Raw genomic sequence first — 25,102 nt, forward strand, 5'->3', positions numbered from 1 at the left:
TGAAACAAGTAGTTTCGTCTTGAGATGAGATTTAACACTGATTTTTGCTATTACATAAATCACGAATTTTAAAACAATTTTTGCGTAGACTTGTTGCAAGGCATTGCAGTTGTTTTCTTTCTGACAATGGGTATTTCTTCAGTGTCTTTATAACAAATGAAATTAAGAAGAATCTCTACTGCAGTTGCTTTTCTTTTGCTTGCTCAAATTCTTGGGAACTGTGAAGAGAAGTGTGGGAATTGCTGTTCTTGCGTAGTTGAGCAGCAGAAGCAAGTTAGAAATCTAGTTCTAAATTTTGCATCCCTGTATGAAGCTAGTATTCGATTAAGTGCTCCAAACACTGGCAGCATAATGAGATTTTGTACTTTGTCACTTTAGGAATCAAAATCTCCATGAAGAATTTACCTAGATAGGTAGTAGTCAGTAAAGCAGGACTCTAAAGAATGGGTGTTTAAATAGCAGGTTTGATGTTTTTCCAGTATCCACATGGCTTCTGCTTCCAATTGATGTTTGTTTATGTTGAGTGGTTCGCCATCAAAATTCGAGTAGTAATAGTCTCTTCAATGTTAGAATGTTATAAGCCAAGTTTCTTTTTTTTTTTTTTCTCGTGGATGTTTATATAGACTTCCTAAATTTGCAGGATTGGAGTGATGTTGCTTCTGTGCTCAGTGACCACTGAACAGGATTGTGAAAATTCAAAGTTATGGCAGAGCATTAAAGTAGCATTAAAACAAACCTTATGATATGGTCTTGTTCTGTTAGGAAGTTCTGTTAGGAAGCAAAGGTAAATGAACACAGCTAATAGCTGAAGAGAATAGAAGTCCTTAGTGATTCTTTCCATGTGAAGTAAATAGTTTACTCTGTTTCATGCGCACAGAATGTTTTGTTGAACTGCTTTCTTTCCTGTTTGTCACGAGCTCAATATTTTCCAGCCTAAGCAATAAACTTCTTAATGGGCTTCTCACCACTGGAAAAAAAAGGTGCAAGAGATTAATTTAAAACATACGAAACTCCTGGATTGTTTTCTTACCAATTTAGTCATCATAAAAGCAGAAAGCTGCTCAGTTTGTGTCATCCCCTTTCTAGAACTTAAGGTATATATGACGTTTTCTTGTTCCTGCCCATTTTACTTGAATTCCTTCTCCTTTTTTTCTTTATTTCTGTAAATTGATTCAGACAGGTTCTGATGCACTTAACAAAAGGATTTTATGTAATGAATTTATTTTATTTGCTGCTTTATGAGTGTGGTATTTGAATTATTTGTGGAAAGTACAAGGTACCTGAAAAATGTGTGGATAAGTATTGTAATTTATGTGAGGATTATAAATTTCAGAATTTTATGTGGAATAACTGTAATTCATAATAGTAATTTTGTAAAATGCAAGGTAAAAATATCAACAGGAAAAAAAATTGAAAACTCAGTTTTTCAGTAGTTTTTCCTATAAAAATTAAAGTGATGGTGCGATGCAGTGGCAGCCATGTGTGATTGAAAACCCAGACAGTGTTCAGAAACAAGTTTTCTGTGTGCTGTCTGGAGACAGAGAGAAGGTGCTACCAGAGCTCTGTCCTCTGTTGCTGCATCCTACAGGATGAGTCACTTTGTTCCCAGAGTGCATGAACAAAGTGTTTGCTCTGAAAGGAAGGACAAGATGGTGCTGGATGTTTAAGTGAATGTTCCATATAGACTCACTTCCTCCTTTAATAATGAGTATTTTTATTGCAAAGAGTAGATATTTAAAAACATATATTAAAAAAAAATAGACAGAAGCCAGATATCTTTTGAATTACGTGTGTAGAGAACAGACTGAAATGTTCTGTGTCCTTAGTGCTCTGCTGACACACACCACTGGCTTATGCAGTATATAGAACTGTCCTTGCTGAAGACAGTTGCAATGTGCTTGTGCAAAACTGAGCAGCAGTGTAGCAAAGCATGCTGGTTTATATTTTATATTTTATATTTTGGTAACATTTTCATAGTGTAGGTTTTGCCTTAATCAATTTTCCACCTAAGAGTAGAATGCGTGAAGTCAACTCGGTGCGCATTTCACAGAATCGGTGGAGTTGGAAGGGACACTTTAACATCAGCTAGTCCACCTTCCTGCTGAAGTAAGTTCCCTACAGTAGGTCACCCAGGAAGGCATCCAGATGGGTTTTGAACATCTCTGGGGAAGTGAGACTCCACAACTTACCTGGGCAGTCTGTTCTGGTGCTTTGTAACTCTCTCAGTAAACTTCTTACGTTTGTATGGAATTTTCTGTATTCCAGTTTGTGCCTATTGCCCCTTGTCCTGCTGCTGGGCACCACTGGGCACCATTGCTCCATCTACTTGACTCCTGCCCTTTAGGTTTTTATAAGCATTGATAAGATTCTCTCCTTGATCTTCTCTTCTGCAGGCTGAATAGTCCCAGATCCCTCAGTCTTTCCTCGTATGAGAGATATTCCAGGCCCCTCACTGTTCTTGTAGCCCTCCACTGGACTCTCTCCAGTAATTCTCTGTCTTTGTTGAACTGAGTGGCCCAGAACGGGGGACACAGAACAGGACACTCCAGATGTGGCCTTACCAGGGCAGAGTAGAGGATCAAGATCACCTTCCTCAACCTGATGGCCAAGCTCTTTTTATTGGATACTAAGTATATTGTTGACCTTCTTGGCTGCAAGGTCACACTGCTGGCTCATGTCCACCAGGACACCCAGGTCCTTCTCTTTAGAGCTCTTTTCCAGCAGGTAAACCCCTGACCTGTACTGATGCATGCAGTTATTCCTCCCCAGGCGTAGGACTCTATATTTACTGTTGTTGAACCTCATAAGGTTCTTCTCTGCCCAACTCTGTATTCTGTCCAGGTCCCTCAGCACAGCCTTCTGGTGTGTCAGCCACTCTTCCTAACTTCCTACCTCAGCAAACTTGCTGAGGGTGAATCCAATCTCTTCATCTAGGCCATTGATGAAAATGTTGAACAAGGCTGGACCCAGTATTGACCCCTGGGGAACAGCACTAGTTAAAAACCTCCAGCTAGACTCTGCACTGCTGATAACAGTCCCCTGAGCTGTACCAGTCAGCCAGTTCTCAATCCACCTTCCTGTCTACTAGTCTGTTCCACACTCCCTAAGCTTACCTGTTAAGGCAAGCAGTGCCAGACACCTTCCTGAAGCCAATGTATAGACAGCATCCGCACCTCTTCCTTCGTCTACCCAGCCAGTCATGAAATTTTCCTGTGTGCTTAAATGTTCAATTTGAATGACCTTTTCTTAGTGGATGTGTATTTTTTCTTTGTAATTTTGCCTGTATGTGGATGAGCAGGACAGGCTTTGGCAGCTGCTGGGGTAAGTGGGCCTTACCAATGTGCATGCTTCATGTCAACATTAGAAAGAGCTACTGAGCTCTGCAGCCTCCTTGTACTTGATGGACAAATGTAAAATTATGGGAAAAATATATATTTTTTAATGAAGTGTAGATATGTGTAGTTTATTGCACTTATTTTTGATAATTTTACTTTTTTTTTCCAATTATTTTGTAAATATTTTTCTGTTACTTTAGTAGAGGCGTGGTAGACCAATTAGATTTGTTATTTTAAATGAACCACTGGAAATCTTGCACAAATATGAGAAAGCATAGAGAGACCAGTAGCTTTTTGTTCTTAAGAAGCAAATACTTTTCTCCGTATCTTGTGATTTAATAAGATTAAAAAAATAAAAATCAGGGAATTGCTCTTTCCTGAGGGATTCAGTTGGATAATGAGTCCATGGTAGCTGTTTAAATGCAGCTGTCAAAATTCTTCCTTCCAAAGGCATGTGGTCATTTTCCTCCCTCCCACCCATTTTCTGTCTGACTTCTTATGTGCACAGAGATTATCAGTCTCAACTGACAACTTGTTTTTACTTCATTTTGAAACTGCGAGGAATTTGGAGTTGTTTTAAATGAGGTTAGGCCTTAGCCTGAATTTCATTAGGAGCAGGTGAGAGGTATGTTGAAAAACAGCAGTTTTGTGAAGCTCTCTGAAGATGATGTTTTAGACCAGCATACATTAAATAGCATAATTTTCCTGGTAGTCAGAATATTTTGTTGATTAGATGGACATAAGAAATCATATGTATAGACATGAATGGACAGTAAGGAATAATAAGCAAATGTTATAATACATTTCAGGGTAGAGATGAGTATTTACCTGAGTGTGGATGAATGAGTAGGGGAGACAGGCAACTCTGCAGGAGGGTTGGAAGTGCTCTGTGGTTGCTGCTGGTGTGATTTGACTTTTTCAGAAGTGACACAGAACAGATGCTGTGTACCTTCAGATGATTGTATATGGTACAATAGCTGCCTCCTTTGATTTTCGTTTTTCCTAACGGGGACTCTTCCTACTCACAAGTATGTGACTTTGTTAAAAAACATTTTGAGTTCATTGAAAAACAGACGCTGCTATCTGTAGTCATAATGGTGCTTGTTGTAAAAGCTAGTGGAAGACTAACATGATTTTTCTTCTTTTGGCCTATTTTACATAAGCTTGATCCAAACTCTGAATTTCTTGCTCTTTATTCTTATTATTTCAGAGGTCATGTCAGTGAAACTAATAAGTTTTGTAAAAATTGTAGTGATGTATTCAACTGTTTAGTTGGCCTTAAAATAATCCTTATGGATGATACGCCTTGCAGTTGGAAAATATTGCATTCAAGTGTGAGTGGCCTCCATGTCCAGAGACAAATGCATGTATTTTTCTGAATAGTAAGTGCAACCATCTCCTGTAGCCATTGGTTTTAATCAAACTGAATTTTAATTTGGAAAGCAGCAGTTTTTAATAGATGGAATGAGTTATTATTCTAAACAATATATTGTTTGTGGTCTTATGTTGCTGTAGTACTGAATTATTTATGTGTCTTAATACCATTTTGTTTATTTTTGATTTTAGGAGAATGACATCTTCCTGGGCTGGGAAAAAGGAGCTTACAAAAAATGGGGAAAGAGTAAGAAAAAGTGTTCTGATCTAACACTAGAGGAAATGAAAAAACAGGCTGCTGTCCAGTGTCTTCGCTCTGCTTCTGATGAAGTAAGTTTATTTAATAATAAATAATAAATGAAGTAAGATTATTGAACAGATTCTTAAGACTTTACTCCCTTCTTTGAGTTAGCCATCACAAGCTAAGGATATCTAGTCATCTACTCCTTGCCTTCTTGAAATGCAGGATCCCCAGGAGTTCTGAGTGTTCTTGTTTTTCTTTCGGAAATTATGAAACCTTTGTTTGGTAGCAGGATTTCACAAAAGATTCTATATATTTGTAGTGTTACGTTTCCTTTCCCTTCTTCAAGCCATTACCTATTATTATTAATAGGTGTTGCAATGCACGTGTTTGTGTTGAAATTGCCCCAGAGTTTTGCATAAGATTGTTAAAATTCTAAGTTTACTTTGTGGTGGAGTCTATTTGAGCAGCAAGGAGCAGAATGTTTGGGCACAACATCAGCTTTGTGTCTAGTGCAATTTCTGCAATCCAGAATTGCTAAATAAGTAGCAAACACTCATTTTCAAGATCACATTGTTAAGTGGAAGTGGAATTGAAGCCTGATGACTGGAGAAGGTGAGGAGAGGTGAAGGCAACACAGTTGAAGGAGAGGTGGGAAAGTGGACAAAGGGAGATTGGATAGAATGAAATATTAACGTAAAAATTCTGTAGCATAGATCAATGAAAGCTCTTAAGAGAGATTCTTCAGACAACAGAGATCAGAAAGGCTAATTGCAGAACTACAAATGCTTATATTTCTCTCAACAGTAAGGGAAATTCTCCCTCTTCCTTTGTGGCCTGGTTATGTTACTGCTCTATACAACCTCCTGGTCACAGTTTGTAATTGCCCAAGTATTTGTGTGGTTGTGTGGAGAGTATGATCAGGAAAGTGAATTGGTATTCTGAGGTGGAAGAAATGTAAACCAAAAGCTGTCTGGTCAGATTCATATGGAGACTTTCCCCAGCAAGAGTGGGGAAGGTATGTGGCTAAAAATAATGAAGAAAATGGAATTGATTTGTGTGATTATTGCCTCTGTCTTCAGCAGCATTCTTGTTATTTACTGTCTTTTTGTGTATGAGCATTTATCCAATTACTAAGGTGTTCATTGACTAACTGGGAAGTTTTGTGAACTCGCGTTTTCCCATTACTTACAGTCTGAACAAAGAGATGCAGAATATAATTTTGAGGGTAATTTGCAGTGCTCTCATAGTTACAGAACACTGGAGTCAGCAATCTGACTGCTGTAAGCGTTAATGTAAATAGGAAGTATGAAGAAATAATTTCAAGAAATAATTCCTTTCTGGTGGTATGGCAATCTTTATGTGCTCATGAACAACAAAAGCTAATAATCTGCACGTACTGCAGGAATACCCACGATTGACTTTTAGCATTAAGAATGATTCTCTTTACGCATCATCACAAATGAAAATGAAGGGGCATCACTTAGCTAAATCTATACTGAGAAAATGAGTTGAAAAGAGAGTGAGATAAATGTATTACTAATGCCTGGCCTGCCTTCACTTCAAAGCTTGTATCATATAAAACAGATTAAGAAGGGAAGAAGCCCTGTAACTAGAGCTTTAAAGGAATGAAAAGATGTGTGGTCTGAAAGACTAAACAAGTAACTTCTTCCTTTGAATCCTGCCACCTTGTAAGATTTTACTGTTCAACAAGAAGCTGTAATCTATAAACTGTAGTCTCTGTTTGGCAGGGCTATTTTGACTTCTGTTGCTTACCTAGGTAGTTAAGCTTGCTCATTTGTTGTCTTTAACAAAACTGCAGAATATGTTATTTTTTCTCATGTTTTCATACAGAATGGAACCTTCCAACCTTTCTCAAGGTTTGAACCCTGTTGCTTAATACTGTTTTGTAGATAGTGCAGATAAATTTGCATTGTACAAGAGAGAAACATTATTTTTGAGCACAAGAGTTGGGGGAGGGAGATGATCCTGCTTAGATATGAGTGTAATTTAAAAAACAAACAAACAAACAACTGGCTGAAAAATTTTCTTTCTTGGCTGGTGCCTATGTGTATCTTTATGTGCTAATTGACAGAAGATAGTGTTACAACATTATGTTTCAGTGTACAAGAAATATCATTTCTCTTGAGTCATTGTGGCTGCTCTGTGCAACGTTTGTGATTTCTTCTCTACAAGAAGATGAAAATACTTACTTGTGTGTGTGAAAAGTCTCAAGCTATTTAAGGAAGTAACTAACATATTATAGTTTTGCTCCATCTGTCACCCTGGGGTGGATTTTTGGATTTTATGTGCATTGAAATTGAGGTAATTTGTCTGTTAGATTTCAGGTTGACTCACAATACTTATTTTGCGTGACCAACTTTAGGAGCAAAATTTCAGGTACTTTAGCTTTGATCTTCATGTTGGATTATTTAAAATAGTGTCATGGTTTTGTGATTTTTGGTTTTCGATATTCCACATCATAACATCATGTCACGGAACTGGGCCGAACCACCCGTAAAACGTTGACAACTAGTAATGTGTGGAGAAATTGCTGCTGATCCATTTCTTTCCTAACTGAATAATCAAAGGCCTGCAATTTGGGCGACTGTTTAAAGAAGATGCTGTCAGGTGCTTAATGGGAAGAGGAAATCATAAAATAAATGAGATGAAATTTGGATTGGTGAAAGTAAACTCTTTTGTTTCATGGTTGAAATGACATTTTTTGAGAACTCGTCTTTCATTGGCTTCCATTTTCATGGTATTCATTCTCTGGGAGTGTTTAGCTTGGTAGCTTAGCTTTGTTACTGTTAGAATTCAGTATTGGCTCATTAAAAACAAAACTAATAAAAACCTGATTGTTGAGAAACATTAGCCTGAGACAGAAATCCAGGATTCCGGTTATAATTTGTTGCTGCAGAAAACAAGCATTTGAGATGTAGAAGTCTGCAGTGTGGTGTTTCTTTCTGAAGCACTTTTCAAGTTACACAGTGTGTGACAAGTCAGGGTGGCTGACTGTGGCATCATTGTGTTTCCCAGTGGCCAATCATGTTGTGGACTAAGTACTTTCACTTGTGGGAGATTTGACTGAAGGATGCAAACAGTTTCCATGTGTGTGTGCTGAGGGTGGTATTTTTCTGTGTGACAAACGTTTTGATGTCTCAAGTTGTCAATAGTTGTTTGAGTCTTTGGCTGCAGACACCTCTGATGCAATTAAGAGGCAGTTAAGTACATCACAACTCACCCCAGAATGAAGACAGAAGGATGGTGAGAAGGAGTAAGACAAGTATTTCAGTATAGTAATCAATTGTTACTCTAACTGTAGTTCTGAAGCTTATTTCTTCCAGAATGCTTGAATGGAGTTTAAAAAGTGGGTCAAATAGAAGTGGTGAAGAATTGTTCAAATTCTAAAAAGCTCATTAGTTACTGATCTTGCATAGAGCTTTTATTTTCTTATTCTGCTGAAACGTAGGAGTAATTTTAATTTTGAAGTGTTGGTTTGCAGTTAGCTGGCAAAGTAAGGGTACCTGTTCAGATTAAGCACTGCGTTGCGGGAAAAAAAAAAAACAACACCAAGAAACTGTTAGGACTAGAGAATATTTATGAAAAATTCCGTACTTTTAGCAAAGACATCTCAAAAATACCACCTCAAATGCTAAGTAATAACAGCAGTTTCTGACATTATTTAATGACTTTTGATTCTGTCTGGTATACCTAAAAGATCAGTTTGTTCAGGTATAGTTTCTGAGTCACTTTAATTCTTTTGGATCTCCCAGTTCTGAAAGTTCATAAATCATTCTGGATTTGATAAATGAAACTTAGCAGTAACAGTGCATTCTGTCCTATCTTTGATTTCCCAAAGTTCAGGTGAAAAAGATAAATGTAAATGCAGAAATCCATCCATGTTGAATTTTTGCAAGGTGGGAACTGTCTTAGTAGGAATGGACATCAAGGTTACTTTTTGAAAATTGATGCGTATGACTTTTCAGTAGGAACATTTCATACTGATAATATTGATATCACTTTTGTTGCATGGCTGTTCATCACAAATTCAAGCCAGTTACCCTTTAACTGACCAGTTTTCTGCCAAAGGCTGATTTGCTCAGTGAATTGAGCAGGTTTCAGCTGTGTTCTCATGTCATATGGCTCTCTCATTGAATGCTTGTAGTGTTGCATGTGAAATTCTGCCCCAAGATGGTGCTAGAGTTTTTATTCACGTAATAGATGGCTCTGTTCTTCTCAACTATTTGAGGACACTTTAAGGTGTGGGCATGACACTGTTTGGAGCGTTGGATTTGCTTGCTTTGAATTATGAGAGAGAAATATGACCTATCTGTATTATCAGCACATAGAAGACCAAGTCATCTGCTAGACGAACTTATACCTGGCTGGGTTTTTTTCTGTTGTTTTCCCCCTTTGTTTGTGTTTAATGAATTTTCTTTCATTTTAAATGCAGTATGTTTATTGTTCTTCCTGATGTGTCTTAGCTAGCTCAGTAGTAAGCATTTCTTTGTGTCTGAGAAAGATGGTTGTTGGGGTTTTTTTCCTCAAACAGAGAACACTTCTCAACATTAGAGAAAATAATCTTCCTTTTGGGTAATGATGTTCACCTTCTGGAAAGGCTTGTAATGTCTATCCTTAGAACACATGGTGTTATTTATGAAAGAGTTTTAAAATCAGTCAGGATCCTAGGAAGAATTTTAGATTAAATGTTTTTTAAAAATGAAACTGAGCTTCTTCTGTGAGAAAGCACCACAGAACTTTATTTCCAACCAGTCATTGTTTTTCTGGGATAATTTAATTTGAATTGGTTTAAGAGAATTTGTATTGGTTCTGTATTACCAAATCCATTGGCTTCAAAACATTACTTCTTTTTTTTTCTCCCTCCTTTCATTATGCATTATGTTGGATTTGGCAAACTGTATTAATCCATATTTTATAACTTCAGCTACCGCATTGATACTTGAAGTGTATTTGTCTTGCTGAAGTAACTCTCAGAGCAAATTAATTACAATAAATCAATTCATTTTTCCTTATGACTTTTGCAGTCCAGGAGATATTACTGGTAGCATGCCATCAGCTTTGGCAGATATTAAGGCTGCTACCCCAAGTACAAAAGTTACTCATGTGGAAGTTGATAGAAGTTTCAATTATTAAACCTCTTATGCCAATTTTCTTGATACAGAAAAAATATATGTTGAACAAAAGAAGTTCTTCGTGGAAGCTCTGTCTGTACAGAACTTAGTTCATAACATTTGTTTGGGCATGGAAACTTTCTCACTTTGTCGAATCAATGAAAGGATACAAGTGCTAACCTTGTGTTTCTTCTATTTGAATCTTTCCCATAGTATTTGTTGTGAAGGCTGACAGCAGGCTTGCTTGGTGTGTTTGAGAGTGATTTCATCTGGCATGTACTGCCAGCAATGATGAGAGTAGAATGGGGCATCAAAGCTCTTTTACCAGCAGCTTCTCTAAGTATGTGACAGGAAGAAGTTAGCACAGGTCTGGAGGAAAAGAGAGAGTATGCTTTTCCAGGTAATCTCTGGTTAACGACTTATCTCTCATCACAGCATAAAGTTACTAGGTTATTATTTTCCATCATGTAGAAGAAATACACACACACACACACCCCCACCCCCAATTGGAGTCTGTTGTGAATTTTACCTTAAGCATAAGCAGACTTCAGTGGATATTGCAGAGTCCCTGTTTATTGCAAGTGTCCCTTCTGCTTTTTGCTCTGTGCAGAAGGTCACTTTTGCATGACTGGAGGAAATGTGCTTTTAAAAATTTCTCCTATCTCATTGATGATACAGATTAGAATATTTCAGCATCTGAAAGCTGAAGTACTGTTAATTAAATTCCCTCAGCAGCTCTGCTTACAAGAACACCAAATCTATTGTGGCTTTGAAGTCAGCGTGTTTGTTTATTAGCAATTAATATAATCAAGAGGAATATTTTTTAGAGGCAAATTATTCTTTCTCGGGGGGATAAAATGTATCTCGATGTAGCCCACTTTAGAGTTAAGAATCTATAGTAGCAGGAATGTAGCCACTAAATAATTAAGTGAAATAATAGAGGTCAGGGGATTATGTGGTAATTTTAACTTAGAGTTGATAGTTGAATTCTTATCTGGAATGACTAAATAATACATGCTGTGGTTTCTGTTTCAGAATATAGTATGTGAAGTGATGAATAATAGTTCTGAATTTTAAGCCTGATTCTAGATAAGTGATTTATTTTTCTTATTGCTGTCATAGTGCGAAAGACCAGATAAAGAGAGTTGCAAGAAAGCGTTTTGTTTCCTTGTTGGAGAACTATTGCTCTTGTAGTGCTTGAAAATTTTATTTATTTATTTATTATTTATTGTTTTGCCTGCTAAACAAAGTCAGCTATTCCAAGGTAACACATCTATTGAAGATTATTCAGATCAAGTATTCATGAGCCCCAAAAGAAAAGTCTATTTGGCGGGTTTTTTTTTGTTTGTTTGTTTGTTTATTTTGACTGGTCCAACACCCTTGTTGAAAAGATGTTGGTTATTCAAATGTTATTTGTGCTTGTGCAAGGCAGCACTAAATTGGCCAGATTCATTCTGTCTTTCTGTATTCGTACAGATACTTTTTGCTTGTTTTTCACTTGTTTTGATTTTAGACTTTGCGGAACTGCTCTCTATAGTGTATAGTGCTCAGCTGGTTTTGGGTAGCCATATTTACAGCACTGTCCTGCTTCCCCGCACAGGTGTATTGTTGTGAAGAATGATTAAAGCAAATGCAGGACATTAAGCACAAATGGAAGGAACGCATATCTGAATTCACCCATGACTTTTTTTCTGAAGTAACAGCCTTACACAGTGGAGATAAATAGAACATTCCTAGTATAGATGAATAGCAAATCCAAGAATATTGAGTTTAAGTTGCAATTCCTCCATGCAGATAGCAAGGGAAGCAGTTAGTTATTCCTCATGTATATTTAATAAAATTTTTAACCTCAGAAAAACATAAACTGTGTCAGTAAATGGAGAAATTTCTCTGAAAATGTCAGGAATTGTGGAGGCAGTGGGGATATTCAGTTTTGGTTCCACTTCTTCTTGTGCAGAGCACCTTTGACCATAGATAGGCAAGTAAGTCTGCTCTCATCCTGCAGGCGGTCTGAGATGCTTCTTACAGTTCCTTTGCATTTGAGAAAATGGAAACCTAGGCATTGCCTAGTTCTTTTCATTCTACAAAATGGAGAAATAGATGTGTGATTGCAGTGAATCACAGTTTGTACCTTATTCAGTTCACGTGGCTTAACAGCTGATTCATATGGAATGGCTGCCTAATCCTTCACTTGGTGACAGGCTGCATGCCAAGAAAACAGTCCTGCTGCACTGGGATCAAAGGACAGTGTCTGTCTGGAGGGGCTGATGGCCTGTCGTAAGAATGATTTGAGACTATGAGTCTATTGATTAACCTTAATTTCAAGATTGTTTGAACTTGTATTCTGTGTGAGAAGTGTCAGTATTCCGCTTCGGGGGTCTGAGCAGGTGACCTCCACAGGTCCTTTCCAACCCCATGCAATTCTGTGGAACTGAAATATGGAAATGTGGAAGTAAAGTGAGGACTTGTTTCGAAAGTGTAAGCTAGAGAGCTCTCCAGACACCTAGGAGAAAATTAGTGATTGGTTTGGTCTCTGTGGTAAACTGAAATAGAAAGCTTCAGTCTTTTGAAAGAGCCTCAAGATGAACAAGAACTTTCCTCATACCTTGCAGGCCTCACGTAGTGCGCCATCTTCAGTGCATTCAGAGCACACAATGAGAGCTTCTAAAGTATTAACTTACTAGGCTAAAATGGGAGGGGGGAGAAATGGTAACATTGCAGTCTTTGCCACTTGCATCTTATAATCAGTTTTTCTATTTCTGCAGTTGTATTATAGTACATCTGGCTTAGAAAGCTCATTCTAAATATTGGATAGTACAACTCTTTTTTTCCTTGATCTGTTTTCTATTTCTCTGCCCAAAATTTTGGGGTATTGATTATGTACAGATTTATAGATCTGTGTACACGTTTTCATGGCATTCTTTGGATTGCAGTATGCAAGCCATAACTTGACATCATTACTGGAATATGGAAAGGACTGCAGAACCAGTGAAAAAGCAAGTTTTGCTAGCCTGTGCTGTCTTCGATTCCATAGAAGAAATGACATGAAATCGTTGTGACCAGTTGTGCTCAAATCCAGAGAAAAAATAACCACTAAATCTTCTGTATGGTGCCCAGTGGTGCTAGTTTGCAATGCTCAGAAGTCCACTAGCAGAGATAAAGGTCAGCCAGAATTAAAGTGACAGGGCTTGATGTTTGACTGCTTCTTCCTTAAAACTCTCAGAATGTAATAGCTGGTGTCCACTGTTACATAGACAACAATTTTTAGCAGACTTGAATTTTATATGCATAATATTATTTTCTTTCCATAGTTGCAGTTAAACTGAATATCTTAAATGCATAAAAGTATTTCTGAAGTAATTAAGTGTATAGATGTGGTCTCTTTTGGGAACATTTTCTGCAGCTATACAGGACTGAACCTTCAAAAGCAGTGGAGTTGCTGTAAGCTGATGTCATAACTTCCATCTCTTGGATTGCTCCATTTGAAAAGGAGAGCATGTAAAATGATGTTGAAGCTTTGTCATTATTTAAATATATTTGTATGGATGTGCATACGTGCATGTATACAATATATGCAATATGTGTAAATACATCTGTATTTACATATAAAATGTGTGTGAGGTTTGCTTTTTTTTTTTTGAATTGCTCTCGTTCCATGCTACGCAGAACTACACTTATTTGGCTTCGAATTGAGTCGTTTTGGTCAGTAAGCAAGGCTGGCTAGTAGTGAGAGCCCTCTTAACTCAAGCAGTCAGATTGACTGTTCCTTTTCATGCTGGGTGAGTTCAGAAGCTTAATTTATCTGTTAGCACAGTCATTCCTGTGTCAGTAATATAACACCTCTCCTTTATGTAATCCTTCCCTTGCTTCAGCCAGCTGATGAAAAGCCAAAAAGCACAACTTTTGATGGAACTGGCTGTAAGTTCAAGCAGAGGAATAAATTTGAAGGATATTGGAAACAGTAGGACAGAATAAAATGTGTTTGGTGTAGAGGAAGATTTGATATGCGAGATGGAATTGTGAATTAAAAAAACGATACCCTATCTTCTGTCATTCGAATGAGAGAAATGGGTTAGTAGAAATCTGGGTCAATAGTTTAAATAATCTTAGAGATGATCGTAAGATTTAAGTCTTTCATGTTGGAATTACAAAAGCAATCCTAATTAAGTGCTAAGACCTCCATATTGGAAAGAACTTATAAAGGTACTCTGATATTTGTACTATTTGGGGACTGCCTTTACATTTGAACCTGATCAAAGCACTTGAGGCAGCTCACCCAATATCCTGGAATATCCTGCTTTCTGGCAGTGGGATTGCTGCAACTGCTGCACATTGACCTAAACAATGAAAAATTTTAGTAAATAAATCATATATTCGGATAAGAACACTATCAGATAGAAGATAGTTGCTGAGGCATTCATTACATTGCCTGCAGCCTGTTTTTACATACTGCAGTAAGAGGTTGAGTAAGTGGTCTCTGGAGACTTGGCATTCTGCACAGTTGTTCGTGGTTTTTTTTTTCCTTTAAACCTAGCACTAGCTACATGGGAGTGCTATGCAGGACAGCATGCAGCCTGTCAGCTGACTTGAGTATTAGTTTCATGGTACAGGAGGAAATGAAGTGTTTGATTCCAAAAGTTTTCCCTTCTTCGGTGCAATGGTGAGCATTTTGTTGCTGTTCTGGGTTGATTTTTTGTTTTTGTTTTGATGTGATTGTGCAGATTCACTTCCTTAACTTATGTTGCTTAGATTTTGAGTATTTGCTACAGGTGCCGATTCAGTTAGACAGTTCTGAGAGCTAAGCAAAAACAGGGCCAGCTCCTCCTCTGTTGCCCTTTTGCGGGGAGGAAGGGGGGGTCAAAAGAGGTAAAGGTATAAATTGACAATTCTTACAGCTATGTAGGTTTGTCCCTTTTACTGTGCTGCTTGGTTGTTTCTAAATGATATAATTTATGTTAGTAAATTTATTGATGTAGGAGATACTTTCTGATGTTTAGTACTGCTAAGTCATCCTCAGTTAATTACGTGGCATAAAGTTTCATATTTAGTACTTCAGTGCAGCAGTGCCGATAGGAACAGAAAATTGCTTTCTCACTTGACTGCAAATAATTAAAGTTTAGAAGTTAGTGTGTACGTCATTGTTTCAGTATATGATTTTTCAAGGGCATGTTTCTGACACTGGTTTAAACAAGCTGGTTCACTGTATAATTTAGTATTTCCTTTTTCATAAGGTTTACTTGTGCTTTAATGTCATACGTTCACATTTCTCAGCAATTTCTAGCCAGTAGCCAGAGGAGAAAGGAGGAGCTCTTGTATTATGGGAAAACAAAATTTGCCACCATAGTGACACAGCAAATCTTAAACTTTGAATGCATTTCTTTACCGTGACGTGGGATTCACGTTACCTTTGGAGAGCATGCATTTTCACTCAGTGTGAGTGCACAAGACATGTCAAACTCAGAAGGTGAGGTAATTCCACAGGAGCTTTGTACAAGTCTCAGAATGTCCAAGCGGGTTGGGGAAAAGATGGAGCTGTTATTATGGAATCTATGCATAGGGTAGAAGAAGCTGCCCAGTGCTCTGTGTTTACCACTTCCAGCTGTAGGGTGATGTGAAGGTGGCTTCCCACATCTTCCTCACGTGTTGCACGGTGCTCCTTTTTGCTGTGGTTCCAACCTTGTGTTTGCAGTTACGAAAAGTGCAATCACCAAAGGTGACCCCTGAGTACCAAAATACTCACCTCACCTAGCTTTTCTTCCACAAGAAATTGTCATTTCAGGCCGCAGGTTAGTTAGTGTTCAGTATTTCACTGACTGGCATCCAAGTTTCATTCTGTTAGAACAGCACGGTGTTTTCTCCTATGGGACGTTGGCAGCGTACTGTTCTGCTTTATGCATGTTTATCTTCCAGCATTTTGCTGTTCTGGTACTGTTGTTTGATCTAGAGCTGCTCACAAGTCTAGGCAGATTGAAAAAGCAGAACAAATGCATGTGTAAATAACATTGAAATGGGATTTAAAAGGAAATTTGAGTGTAAAGAAGGCTTATGCGGAGGAAGAAAGGAGCAAATAGAGGCTTATAAGGGAAGGTGAATAAGCTGTTTATTTTTCCCTCTGCTCTTCTAAGCAAACAACACGATGTTTAAAAAAAAAAATAAAATTAGGCATTGCAAACTGATATAGCAGTGGGATATGTGTTGCATGTATCCTCCATACCACCTGTCCTTTTGTACTCTTCTACTTTTCACCTTCACCTGATTTTCTTCATCCTCTTCAGCAGTCCCTTCCTCACAGGTATAAAGTGAGCAGCAAAAGGGCTCAGACTTAGCTTTCTGAAATGCATCTTAGAGATGGGCTGATTCTTGGATTTTATCCTGAGACATTCAGCCAAACCAAGTGATACAATGCAGTTAAATGTGAGAAAGCCTTGGGTAATGCTTGTGGCTTGAAACCTTAGTGTGAATTTCTCATTTTGTGGGATTTACCTCTAATGAATTTACTTAGAGGAATGGATTTAAACATGGGGAATAATTTAGTTACCATGTGAAAAGAAAATGGCTGCCAAGGCATGTTTACTGTATTTTGTTGTCTTTATGTAAAATGAATATCCTTTTTGCTAAGCGTTCTGTTTTTCTGTTTTTCTTCCTTTTTTTGCTTCTGTGGTGGTGTTTATTGTGCAGAGCTCTGGGATTGAAACTTTAGTGGAGGAGCTTTGCTCCAAACTGAAAGACCTTCAGAGTAAGCAAGGTAAGAAATAAACCCTCAAACTTCACAGGTTATATGTGTTGTATTAACTGTACATGTAATTTTTCATTTAGGCCACACAATTTAAAAATAAACAATAATTTCGTTCAAAGAATTGCAAACAGTTCCAACAATCATACACTAGTATGCTTTGTCTGCCTAAGAATAAGCCATTCGTGAATAGCATTTTCCTTGGGAAAAGAACACTTCTTTTTTTTTAAGTAAATACTCCATATTCGTTGTTTTCTTTTCTTGTCAAAAGAAATGAAAATAAATCAGGCTTGATTCTGTTCCTTTTGTATATTGATATTTGCAAGGAATAGATCAGCCTCAAATTACTCTGTGCTAGCTGTTCTGTGACAGTCATTCAAATAAGTGTAATGGAGGTGTGCTTGAAGTTCCTGGCCTTTAGGGGAGTAGTAATGGGGGCTTTATGTTCTAAAGCATATGGCATGATATAAAATTGCCATTACTACAGTTTGAATTCTTTGCATATAAATGTTTGTTCAGGCACACAGCAGCACCCTCTGACACCTTACAGTAAAATGAACAATAAAGAATAAGTATTTGTCTGCTTAAAGAATGATTTTAGCTGTTTCAATTCATTTTTCTGCTTTTAAACACTAATCATTTGTCTCTCAGTATTGAATAGAACTGTGTTGTGATGCTTCCTTGCTGAGTCAAAATGGTGCTGACCATTTATTCAGAAAAAAATAAGTAACATTTGTGTGCATTTCACAGCTTCTTTTGTCTTTTTTAATTTATATTTTATACATTTTAATGTAAAGAATTAAAAATCAGAGTTTTTTGCTTAGGAAGTATGCCTTCATATGCTCCCGAAACACAGTGACTACTGCAAGGATGCTTCCTTTTGGTGACATGCAGTTGTTCATAAAAATGTTCAGTTAAACTGTTGGGTTTTGGTTTGCTTGTTTTTTGTATGTAGTAATGTATGATGAGGGTAGGATTCGAATATGAACTAACTAAAATCTCACTAAGAAATGTCCTGATGGGGGCATTGCTAACCACAAGATGGCCTGCAACTGCTAGCAGTTTGGTGAAATTTGCCAGGCCAGCAAGACAATGGTGGAAATCTTGAATCTTTGGTAATAACTTGTATCTTCTGTATGCCTAATGCTCAGACTATAAATTGCTTTGTTACTTTACAGTATTTTATGAAAACGTACTGCTATTACAGATGTATGTCCTGGTGCTTTTTGTTTAGTACTGGTATAAAATGCATTGGCTTTTTGAACTTTCCTGTTAAGCATTTGGAATTTTCTTCCAAAACAGAGGAGAAGATTCACAAAAAGTTAGAAGGCTCATTGTCTCCTGAGGCTGATTTATCTCCCACAGCAAAGGATCAAGTAGAAATGTATGCATTTATTATTACTATTAACTTAATCATATTTTATTAATCTATCTCATAACTGCTCTCTTCTCCTTCTATATTCGTATTTTAAAACAATGAAGTTTTTAGTGGTAAATTTGAAGCTTTGTGGATATTACGCAATCTTTGTTTTTTTATCTGCCATCTTCTTTTGTTCATCTTAGATAAAGTATAAGCAAGTCCTGATTGCTTTCTTTTTCCTGCTTTTGACTATAAGCTGAACTCAGACCAATACTGTATTTTAGTCTCCTTGAAACCAAGTCAGCTAGAAGAATTAAAAGCCCTTAAAACAGCCTGGATTGACAAATTGCAAGAAGAGAATGAGTTTTCCATCTTCTGAACTTCTGTTGCAGAAATGGAAAACTGAAACTCTTCATAATCCTTAATCTCTTCATAACCAAAGTGACCTATTGGATAGCAAGTACCCAGTTACTGGAGTATCCAGGATCTTTGTGGTTGATTTTTCTTGGAGATACTGCTTTCTCCATCTTCTTAGCCATGCTTGCAAAAGTCTATGGAAATATTGCTAAATGAACAATACTTCTTCAGGAAGCTGATTCTGTTAACTCACATTTAACTTAACTGACTTTTGTATGTTTTTGAAAAGGTTTTCATTGGAGCGTACATGAGAATCTGCATAAATGTATTTATTGTCAAACATAGGCTGCTTCAATCTTGTCCTTGTTGGACAGAGCTGGTACACGTTATACTACTGTAAGGCAATACCTTCTTTTTTTTTTTTTTTTTTTTTTTCTTAGTTTCAGTAGCTAAGGCTTTTTTTTAATTTTATTCTTCTAGAAGTTGGGACATGTTGGTTTCCTTTGCATGTTGATGTTCGATTTTTTTTTTGGCGACGTTTTTTATAAGTGGAAGAACAAACTATGTAGAAGTTAACACTCCGTGTTTTACAGTGTAGAGTTAACAGTGGACAACTGAAATTCAGAACTGAATTGACTGAAAATGAGGACTTCCTCATTTGTATTTTTAAGTTGAACACTTTTAAGATAGCTATTAAATAGCTTCAATATCTAATAAATTTGGGATCAGGCCTTCACTATTTTAAGCAATGACAATTTCTATCTACAGTGAAGTTTACTACTTTCTAAAAATAGGAGCTTTACTTTGTAGTATCTTTTAAAACATGCATGAGTATATAAATATAAGCTTATCTTAATCTCCCTTTTGTTATCATTCAGATAAGCAGGGCAGTGAATGGTGTGTGTATAAATAGAACAAACTAGGCTTTTTTTGACAAGTAGATAGGCAGTGTTTTGATGCGTTTTTAGTAATGCTTTCTAATTTTAATGCCTGTCAGAAGTTCTAAGATACAAATGTCACCTTTTTATGTTACTTTTAGGTACTATGAAGCATTTCCTCCTCTTTCTGAAAAGCCAGTTTGCCTGCAGGAAATTATGACCGTATGGAATAAATCCAAAGTATGCTCTTACTCTAGCTCCTCATCTTCATCCACTGCTCCACCAACTAGCACAGATACATCTTCTCCAAAGGACTGCAATAGTGAAAGTGAAGTAACTAAAGACAGAAGTAATAAAGTACCTGCCGCTGTACACGAAAGAACCCAGCAGAAGAAAAGTAAAAATGAGAAAGAAAACAAGTTTAGTAACAACGCTGTTGAAGATAAGCCTGTTTTGTATAAAAAACAAGTCCGACATAAGTCTGAGGGAAAGATGCGTCCTCGCTCCTGGTCATCTGGATCCAGTGAGGCTGGCTCAAGTTCTAGTGGTAATCAAGGTGAATACAAGGCATCGGTGAAATGCATTAAAGTAAGACACAAAACAAGAGAGGTGCGAAATAAAAAAGGGCGTAATGGGCAAAGCAGGCTTGCAGTGAAATCTGGTGAAAAGGCCGATAGGAAAGTCCACAGTGGAAGCAGTAGCAGCAGCAGCAGCGGGTCCATCAAACAGCTGTGCAAAAGAGGTAAAAGGCCATTAAAAGAAATTGGAAGAAAAGAAGCTGGCGGTAATGATGGAAAAGATTTGTACATAGACAGCAGAAATGAAAAGGAATATAAAGAAGAACCCTTGTGGTATACTGAGCCCATTACAGAGTACTTTGTTCCTCTTAGCAGAAAAAGCAAGCTGGAGACTACGTACCGCAACAGAGAAGATATATGTGGCATAACATCAGAGGCTGTAGAAGAGTTGTCTGAATCAGTGCATGGTCTTTGTATTAGCAACAATAATGTTCATAAAACATACCTCGCAGCAGGTACTTTCATCGATGGTCACTTTGTAGAAATGCCTGCAGTTCTAAATGAGGATATTGACCTCGCTGGGACCTCAGTTTGTTCTCAACCAGAGGACGACAAATATTTAGATGATGTTCATCTGTCAGAACTAACACACTTCTATGAAGTGGATATTGATCAATCCATGTTGGATCCTGGTGCCTCAGATGCGATGCAAGGGGAGAGTCGGATTTTAAATATGATTCGACAGAAGAGTAAAGAAAAAAATGATTTTGAGGCAGAATGTTGCATAGTGTTAGATGGAATGGAGTTGCAAGGGGAAAGTGCAATATGGACAGATTCAACCAGCTCTGTTGGTGCTGAAGGGTGGTTCTTGCAAGACCTTAGTAATTTAGCTCAATTTTGGGAGTGCTGTTCATCTTCTAGTTCTGGCGATGCAGATGGAGAAAGTTTTGGAGGAGATTCTCCTATCAGATTCTCCCCCATCTTAGACAGCACAATGCTTAATTCACATATGCTTGCTGGCAATCAAGAGCTCTTTTCAGATATTAATGAAGGGTCTGGTATAAACTCTTGTTTTTCAGTGTTTGAAGTGCAATGCAGTAACTCTGTTTTACCGTTTTCTTTTGAAACACTCAACTTGGGAAATGAAAATGCAGATTCTAGTAGCACTGCTAATATTCTTGGGAAAACACAGTCTAGGTTGCTAATATGGACCAAAAATAGTGCCTTCGATGAAAATGAACACTGTTCCAATCTTTCAACAAGAACTTGTAGTCCATGGTCACACTCAGAAGAAACACGTTCAGACAATGAGACTTTAAATATTCCATATGAAGAATCCACGCAATTTAATGCAGAAGATATTAATTATGTAGTTCCTAGAGTGTCTTCAGGTTATGTAGATGAAGAAATTCTAGACTTTTTGCCAGAAGAAACCTGCCAGCAACAAGCTAGAACTTTAGGAGAAATGCCCGCTTTGATTTTCAAAAAAAAATCTAAGCTAGAATCTGTCTGTGGTATTCAGCTAGAACAAAAAGCAGAAAGTAAAGACTTTGAAACTACACAGGGGTGTAGTGCAAGCAGTCCACATGGAGATGGCTACAGCTCAGGGGTTATTAAAGATATTTGGACAAATATGACAGACAGAAATTCTGCAGCAATGTTAGAAATAGAAGGAATAGAAGATGAATTGTTTTCACCTGATGTAAATAACTATTGCTGCTGTTTGGATACAGAAGCAAAAGTTGAAACCCTCCAGGAGCCCAATAAAGCAGTGCAGAGATCAGAGTATCACCTTTGGGAAGGTCAAAAAGAGAATTTAGAGAAGAGAGCGTTTGTCTCAAATGATTTATCAAAAGTAGATGGTGGTGACTACACTACACCATCAAAACCTTGGGATGTTAACCAAGATAAAGAAAACTCATTTATACTTGGTGGTGTGTATGGGGAGCTGAAAACATTTAACAGTGATGGAGAATGGGCAGTGGTGCCACCTAGTCACTCAAAAGGGAGCTTATTGCAATGTGCAGCTTCTGATGTAGTGACAATTGCTGGTACAGATGTTTTTATGACTCCAGGTAATAGCTTTGCCCCTGGTCATAGGCAGTTATGGAGGCCATTTGTGTCATTTGAACAGAGCGATCAATCAAAGAGTGGAGATAATGGATTAAATAAGGGTTTTTCTTTTATCTTCCATGAAGACTTACTGGGAGCTTGTGGTAACTTTCAAGTTGAAGAACCAGGGCTTGAATACTCATTCTCTTCCTTTGACCTGAACAATCCATTTTCTCAAGTTCTTCATGTAGAGTGCTCATTTGAGCCAGAAGGAATTGCATCTTTCAGCCCTAGCTTTAAACCTAAGTCAATTTTGTGCTCTGATTCAGACAGTGAGGTTTTACATCCCAGGATATGTGGTGTTGATCGAACGCAATACAGGGCTATAAGGATTTCTCCAAGGACTCACTTTCGCCCAATTTCTGCATCTGAACTTTCTCCAGGTGGTGGAAGTGAGTCGGAATTTGAGTCAGAAAAAGATGAGGGAAGTATTGCTGTCCCTTCTCAAGTAGATGTGTTTGAGGATCCACAAGCAGATCTCAAACCTCTGGAAGAAGATGCAGAAAAAGAAGGGCATTATTATGGAAAATCAGAGCTCGAATCTGGAAAATTTCTTCCCAGATTAAAAAAGTCTGGAATGGAGAAGAGTGCACAAACATCACTTGATTCCCAAGAAGAGTCTGCTGGGATGTTACCAGTAGGAAACCAAGATCCATGTTTAGAATGCAGTATGAAAGAATCCCTAGATGGGAGGGTAATGGAGAGCTCTAAAGTAAACTGCAGAATAGTGGAGCCGCGAGAGGAGACTAGCAGGTTTTGCAGTTGTAAAGCAGGATGCCATTTCCCCACTTATGAAGATAATCCTGTTTCTTCAGGAGAGCTTGAAGAGGTACGTGGATGTGCAAAAGTATGGAATTTGCAGCTAACAGCTGGTAACCAGCAATTTGTCATGTGACAGTTCCATTTAAATGATTGTAGTTGTATAGCTCTCTAGAAAAATATATTCTATAGAAACACAAGAGTTCTACCTGAACATCAGGAAACTGTTCTTTGTTTGTTTTTTACTGTGAGAGTGGCATAGCACTGGCACAGGTTGTCATAAAGAGTTGTGGAGTCTCCTCCCTTAGAGATACTTGGAAGCTATCTGGACACAGTCCTGATCAAACTTGGTGACTCTGCTTGAGCAAGGAGGTTGGACATAATGACTTCCGGAGGTCCTTTTGAACCTTAATCGTTCTATGGTTCTGTGAAATATTAACCATTTTCAGGCATTAGTGTCGTCTTGCATAGCTTTGGAAATACGTGCATGTGTATACTCATTGTGTACACTTTAGAATCTGTTCATATTAAGCTTTTAGTTTATGATTTACATATAATATGTTAAAGCGTGCATTAATTTTGAGTAGTGAAATATTACTGGTTTAATTCATGCCTATTTTAAAATACGAAGAGGAAGATCTGAAGTCAGTCTTCTCAATATGAATGTCAGTATGAGTTTTACTGTTTCCAAGTAGAAGATTGTGGAGCTGAACTATTGCATGTCAACTTAGGCACAGAAATATTTCTGGAAAAGGGGTGATGCCTGGAAGATGAAGTGTTCTCTTGTCAGCATTAGACATGAAATGAAGTAAAACACGGATGCAAAATGTACGTTGCTACTGCAGCATTGCAAGTAAGCCTCAGTATGAGTTAAGCTCAGAGTTTTCACTCAGTTAATTGTAGCCATAGGTAAGTAAAGATTTAAAGCAAAATATCCTTCCAGCTATAGGTAGCCAAGCTTTTCTTGCTGTTAGCTCCCTCTGCTCTTGAAGGAAAAAAATCCTTGATCTGCAATATTTGCAAAAGAAATTGCATGGATAGTTACAAGGTGAATCTTAGGTGGTCTTTTCAGTTTCTTCCTCTGCATACCTGGCAGTTGTAGTATCTCCTTTAGGAAGGAATTCTTTGCTTTTAATTGAACGACTCTAATCAGCTGGTGTTGTGCTGATTGTATACTCTTTAGTTACAAGTTTGAAACACTAAATCATATATGGGGGAGGCTAACCATTTTCTTGATAAAACTGAAGCAAAATTTTGTGTTGAATGAAAAAGTTCCTTATTTTTCTTCCTCATTTATTGCTCCTCTCATTCCCCTGTGAATTAATTACTATTACTGCTTCTGTTCTCTTCAGTAAGTTGTTGTCTGCTGCTTGTGCAACAGAATCAAATAATTGTGGCTTCCTGCTTCTCCAGAGTCTGGGGATTTTCTGTTTGTGCCAGGCCTTGTGATTAAAGTCACCAATAAAATGAATAGACCAAGGCTGTAAGTCAGAGGAGATTCTGGAAATTACCTTTAACCAGGCATAACAGATTCTGTCTAGCTTTATCATAGGGTAGAACGTAATAAATGAATAAATGGTGATAGCAGGAGAGAGAATTTCCTTCCAGCCCCTTTACAGATCTCTTTTCTTGAAGTTCAGCGCTCCATGAGGATGATTTGCTCTTTTCAGTGACTTACCCATACAAGAAAGTAGTATGTGCCTGCTATAAATTTATAGTAGTTTCAAAGTTTATGATAGCTACAAGCCTTGAAAAAAGCACTGGTACCAATTACTGCTCAGAAATTTCTAGTATTCTATTTTCCTTATACTCTCTGTCACAAGAGTAAAGCTAACTGCTTCCCATTCTCAGGTCATGTACTTTTGGCAGTCTAGACTCCAATTTGGTTTGAAATTAAGCTCTTCCTAGGAGACTCGAGCCTGATTACAACTTAAACTCAGAAAGATTGGGTCAGCTAGCCTTCCTAAATATAGTGTGTCTCAAGAGAATGCACACGCATTCTGGGCTTGTCTAAGAGCAGTTAATGCATCTGATGGTAATTGGCTTTTTAACTTCAGAGCACATTTAAATTTATTGGAGTTAAGTCTATATGTAAAAGTTTTCAAGCAGTAAGACAACAGATTCTAATATATTGGTTATGCAGCAAGCTTTAGTAAAGATGATGATTATTTTGTGTGCAAGGGTGCAAGTGTCATACAGTTAGACTGTTTGAACTTGTTTCTTGTTAGGAGTAGTAGTATTTTCATCAGTGTTAAAATCAATATAAAAAAAAATGTATAACTAAAATCATTTAGGAGAGA

At 37.5% G+C, this 25,102-nt stretch overlaps 1 protein-coding gene across 3 annotated transcripts in view; it reads left to right on the forward strand.

Annotated features, from left to right (window-relative positions):
- The window catches only part of KIAA0232 (KIAA0232 ortholog), a 45,203-nt gene that overhangs the window by 11,686 nt on the left and 8,415 nt on the right, over positions 1 to 25,102 (forward strand). For all 3 annotated transcript variants that reach the window (XM_031553189.1, XM_010710391.1, XM_010710392.1), the window contains exons 2-5: positions 4,902 to 5,039; positions 16,764 to 16,830; positions 18,121 to 18,202; positions 19,575 to 22,872. In XM_031553189.1, the coding sequence (XP_031409049.1) occupies positions 4,992 to 5,039; positions 16,764 to 16,830; positions 18,121 to 18,202; positions 19,575 to 22,872 (3,495 nt within the window). In that variant the 5' untranslated portion in view covers positions 4,902 to 4,991. The remainder of the gene's footprint in view (positions 1 to 4,901; positions 5,040 to 16,763; positions 16,831 to 18,120; positions 18,203 to 19,574; positions 22,873 to 25,102) is intronic.

This window comes from Meleagris gallopavo, chromosome 4, assembly GCF_000146605.3.
Source record: "Meleagris gallopavo isolate NT-WF06-2002-E0010 breed Aviagen turkey brand Nicholas breeding stock chromosome 4, Turkey_5.1, whole genome shotgun sequence".
Taxonomy (NCBI): domain Eukaryota; kingdom Metazoa; phylum Chordata; class Aves; order Galliformes; family Phasianidae; genus Meleagris; species Meleagris gallopavo.